The sequence below is a fragment of the Pteropus vampyrus genome, unplaced genomic scaffold, assembly GCF_000151845.1.
Source record: "Pteropus vampyrus isolate Shadow unplaced genomic scaffold, Pvam_2.0 Scaffold185, whole genome shotgun sequence".
NCBI classification, from domain to species: domain Eukaryota; kingdom Metazoa; phylum Chordata; class Mammalia; order Chiroptera; family Pteropodidae; genus Pteropus; species Pteropus vampyrus.
In genome coordinates, this window is record NW_011888966.1 from 209,027 (window position 1) to 214,282 (window position 5,256).

The 5,256-nt window shown below is 43.6% G+C and overlaps 1 protein-coding gene across 2 annotated transcripts in view; it reads right to left on the bottom strand.

Annotated features, from left to right (window-relative positions):
* HTR4 (5-hydroxytryptamine receptor 4) overlaps positions 1-5,256 on the bottom strand; it is a 139,929-nt gene that overhangs the window by 4,490 nt on the left and 130,183 nt on the right. Inside the window, exon 6 of one of the 2 annotated variants that reach the window (XM_011371123.1) lies at positions 2,584-2,659. The exons of the other annotated variant lie outside the window; for it this stretch is intronic. Coding sequence (XP_011369425.1) covers positions 2,599-2,659 — 61 coding nt within the window. The 3' untranslated portion in view covers positions 2,584-2,598. The remainder of the gene's footprint in view (positions 1-2,583; positions 2,660-5,256) is intronic. 2 annotated transcript variants of the gene reach the window in all.

Below are 5,256 nucleotides of genomic sequence, written 5' to 3' on the forward strand. Positions count from 1 at the left end.
GAAGTGACGGAGATGAGAACTGAAAAATGGGTAGAGGTTAACCACGCAAAGAAGAGGAGGATGCAGGCAAAAAGGTAGCAAGTGCAAAGACCCCTGTTGTGGGGGAGAGGGGTGCTGTGGGAGCAGAACCAGGGGCACCCCAGTCTAAGATGAGGGTTAAGACTCAGCGAGGCTCACCATGCTAAGGACTGGAGGGGGTTAGAGTGGGGACTCAGGCAAATTAGGTGTATTAGCTTCTTATTGCTGCTGGAACAAATTATCACAAGCTTACTGGCTTAAAAGAGCACAAATGTATCATCTTAATACAGCTGTAGAGGTGAAAAGTTCAAAAGGGGTTTCAAGGGGCTGAAGTCAAGGTGTTGGGCTGAGCTGCACTCTTTCTGGAGTCTCTAGGGGAGAATCCCATTCCTTTTCTTTCCCAGCTTCTAGAGGCTGCACACATTCCTTGGTCTATGGCCTCAGTGCTCTGACCTCTGACCTCCATCATCACATCTCCTCTGACTCTAAGCCTCTGGCCTCTCTATTATAAGGATGCTTGTGATTACAGTGGGCCCACCTGGATAATCCAGGATCACCTCCCCATCTCAAGATGAATCGCTTAATCACAGCTACAAAGTCTCTTTTGCCATCTAAGGTAATAAAGTCACAGATTTTGGGAATAGGGATGCGGACCTCTTTAGATAGCCATTATTTTGCATGCTACAGGTGATTTTCAAGGTATCCAGAGATGTCGGTGGCTCAGAGATGTAGGATGGTAGTGGTGGAGGTGTTGGGAAGTAGTCAGATTCAGGATATATTTAGAAGGCAGACCTGACGGGACCTGTCGATGGACTGCACACAGGGGCAGTGAGGTCAGGAGAGGCACGGCACGGGCTAGGAAAAGGCGCAGAGCCGGGGAAGAGCACGGAGTGGCACACTTTGAAAGATAACGACTGCTCTGAGTATATGCTACGTGGCGGGCCCCTCCTGATGAGATTAGTATCCTTACAAGAAGAGGAAGAGACCACAGTAGAGTGTTTGCATGGCCCAACTCCAGCTCCACCAGGAGAAGATACAACGAGAAGGTGTCTGTTTCCAAGACAGGAAGAAGATTCTCACCAGGAAGTGAATGTGCCGGCACCTTGATCTTGAACTTCCCGGCCTCTAAAACTGTGAGAAATAAATGTCTATTGTTTAACCTTCCCCTCCCCCATCTATGGTATTTTGTTATGGCAGCCCAAGCAAGCAAGGGGTCTCAAGGAGTCAAAGAAAGAATGTGTATGAGAGGAGAAAAAACACAGTTTGGGTTGTGAGGATATAACTTTTTGCCCTTAAGCTATTAATTTAGGAGAAGCTGAGCCACCAAGAGAAAATCAGCAGAGAGGTGTGTGTATGTGTGTGTTTAGGTGAGTCTTTTGCTAGCAACACTTCACTTATCCCAGGGTCAGGCACCTGGTGTCCTTAACTATCCGGAAATGCACGGAGGTGTTTTTGTTTGTTTGTTTGTTCTTTTTCAGGGTCTCTGAATCACGAGAGGAGTCATCAGGAAGGTGTGGACTTTTCTTGTGGCCTTCCTCAGTTTTTCACTCCGAGGTATTTAAACTTAGTTTGCATAGAGCTGTAGAAAGCTTGGTTCTTCAAAACCCAGCAGAGCAGAGACTGGAAACCAGATGAGAGAACTAAAAGGGAGACAAGCCATGCTGGTGGTAGACGCGGTGATTACAGAAAAAGTGACAGTCGATGTGCGCAAAGAGAAAAGAAAGTCAGCAAAAATCAACACAGCTAACTCCACAGGGGCTATTGAATGAAGAGGAAAATATTTCAAACATCTCTCAAGGGCATTACTGTAGGATAACAAATAATGGAAGTTCAAAATAATAACTTTGAACAAAGGTACTCAGAATCTGATTTGGTACTGGGGGAATCCAAATAAAGCCTGTAGTTCAGTTAATAGTATCGGGTTAAATGCTAATTTTCCAGCTGCGATAAATATGCTGCTGTTATGCATGAAGCTTGCATCAGGGAAGCTGCGTGAAAACTTTGCAGGGTGCTCTGTGCTGTTCTTCCATAGATGGAAATGTGTTTCAAAATAAAAGATTTTTTAAAAATTTAAAAGACTTAACAACAACAACAACAACAACAACAACAACAACAACAACACCGGGATTCCATCACAATAGTTTGTTTGAAAGAGATGAAGAAATTCACCAGTTATACCAGTGAGATATGAGATAAACTGGGTCCTGGGATAACCCGGATGAGAGCACCACTGAGAGCACCACTGAGGACTGCGACTACGCCGGCTGAACTCAGCTCCACCCAGAGGACTTGGGAAGAAGCCCAAAACAAAAATTAAAAATTAACGAATAGAAAATAAAGTAAAGCTCCCAAATTATAGGAATCCTTGGCTTTCAGATCAATAGCAAGCAAGGTCCAGAAGGAACTCTGGGCTTGGTGGGTCTCTGCCAACAACTCTAGGTGATGTATCCATTGGACTCAACCTGGCCCAGTGAGGACAGGAGAACACGCAGGATCCAAGGACATTTTGTGGGACAATGCAAGTTGGCAGATATAGACAGACTCATAACACAGTGGCAGACTTACAGGACACGCTCAGAGTTAGACGGAAACTGGTCTATTGCAGAAGAGCAGGAAGAAGCTGGAGACAGAGGAACAGCCACTTTTAGTTGAAACAGAAAACAGCCACAGATGAAGGAGAGCCAAGCAGAAGCGGAGAAAGGAAAAAGAAAGAAAACGCAGAGGTTAGTGGACAGGAGACCTTAGCCCAAATGAGCATTCTAGCAGCCTCAAAGTTCGTAATGGTGGGGAGGGGTAGGGTGGGAGCATAATTATTGCACGACATGGTTATACTACACTGTATGTCTAAAAAGACATTAGATGTATATGTTGAGTCATCACTAACCCCCTAAAACACGGTGTGATTGTCCACGTCTTACAGATAACAAAACAGGCTTAGAGATGTCAAGTTGTATTCAAATTCTAGCAAATGACAGAATCTGAATCCAAACTCAGATGTGTCTCATTTCAAATCTTACAGTCTTCAGTTTTCAGGAACCAAAGAATTCTAACCAATAAAATGAACGTTATAATTTATTTATATTGATTAAATATATACTTAAATAGAAAAATAAAAAACACTTTTACAGCTAATATCTCATTTGAGTCTCAACAACCTGGCAGGTTAATACCACAGATCACTATCTTAATTTACCAATAAAAGAAGAGGCACAGAGAAGAAAGTTACCTGTCCAATGACACCCAACGAGTTAGCAGCTAAGTCAGAGCGTAAACCAAGTGTTCTGAGTTAACCATTCATGGGGTCACGGCCAAGGTTCAAACAGGAAGCCACCCTCCTTCTCCTCTTCTTTGTCGCTAGCCAGGCCCCATCCTGCATTCCTTACATGAACTATCCTATATAATATTCTCATATATAATAGCCCCACATACAATATCCCATATAGTATTCAGTCAGCTTTGTGGGGTAGGTACTATTAACACCATTTTCTAATGAGGATCCTGAGGCTTAGATGCAGTGTGACGGGGATAAGCTAGTGTGTAAGAAGGAATACCATCACTCGATCCCAGGGCCCTCTGACTCAGAAGCACACACCTTTAAATTCTGAACGAGCCTTCCTTTTAAAAGCCTTAGCTTCCTGTGCACCTCCCCCTCCCCTGCCCAAAGTCATATTCTGGGTCAGGCAAGCAATGAGGCTCTTTTCTTCTCGAGCTTTGGGTCCCATTCTAAGAAAGAAGAGCCATCCATGGCTCCCTCATGTTTCCTAGAGACCACCCCTCCCCCCCGAACCCCTGCATTAAGAAACCGCATCCAAATATCCCCTCCACGCCTGCAGGGCTCCAGGTCCTAAAAGGCTGTCCTAACTCTGCCGACTTCCTCACGCATCCAAACATCAAGTTCCACTTCAGATGAGACAAGAGGCCAGGTGGAAAGCCAGGACCTTGGAATTGGGATTTTTAAGGGCAATATAATTCAAATAATTCCATAAAGTTAAAAAGCACAGATCATACCTTCTTTGGCTCTCTTCTCTCTTCTTTAGCTAATCTCCTACGATATATCTATGTCGAAGAATCTTTGAAATATAGTTGGGTGGATATGGCCATTCTCCCCATCCATCCCTCTCTGACCATCTCAAAATGCGATATTCCCTGTCCCTCTTTTATACACACATAAGCACTTTCTGCCTCTATAATTTATTTGACAACATAAGCAGCCTTGTGACAGCCCTTGACGTAGCTTATTAAATGTAACCTGCACATGCATTTTAAATAGTTTGTTCCCTGATAAATTATAAGCCTCTTGAGAGTAGAAACCGTGACTTACTCACCTAGCTCAGTTAGGGATTTTACTGACCATGAGCTCGGCAATGGTGGTTCAGAGTCAAGAGTCCAGAATTCTAATCTCGGCTTCATTACCTGACAGCCTTGACACCTGGCTCTTTCCTATGCCCCACCTTCCTCAAAGAAATAACGACATGACCTCCCTGAGTGAGTCAGGGTAGATGTAAACTGAAGCAAGGCACACTCCCCATCGTTCGTCGTGCCCGGCGTGCACCCATTAAATGTTAGCTAGCACAATTCAAGTCAATTATGTGATTAAACGGTGACTTGGCCCTCCGACTTTTTCTTCCTTCAACCAGTCCTTCATCAGCCCGAGGAGAGGCCTTGGTATCCTTGACGAACAAAACTCTCTAAAGGCTGTCATCTGAACACCATGTATATTTTGTGAAAATTGCCAATTTTGATCATTCATATGCTGGCGTGTAAATTTAAGAAAGCAACTCAGATACTTTCAGTGGGCTATAAGTTGAAGATTTAAATATCAGTTGAAGATTTAAATATCTGGGCATCTGTTTGCACAACATGCTTTCCTGGAAATCAGACATTCTCCGGCCACTCAGACGCTGGGGGACAAGAGGCATTTTGGTGCAAGAGGAGCCGAGAGCACTCCATTCACCACTCAGTGGTTCCAAGTGTTCCTGTGGGGCTGGGATTACACCCAGGATAACACGGTTGTAAACTATTATACATATCACATACATAATAACTACTACTCGGTACGTGTGTGTGCACACACAATCACACAGAGATTGTTTTATTGTGTTTTACGATTTAATTGAAAATTTAACTACTCTTACATATTTATTTATACATTTGCTTTTAAACGCTAGTAACAATATTGTTTTCCTTGGATATGAACCTTAAAAGAGTCTAATGAGTGAACTTTTGAGAGTGCAACAT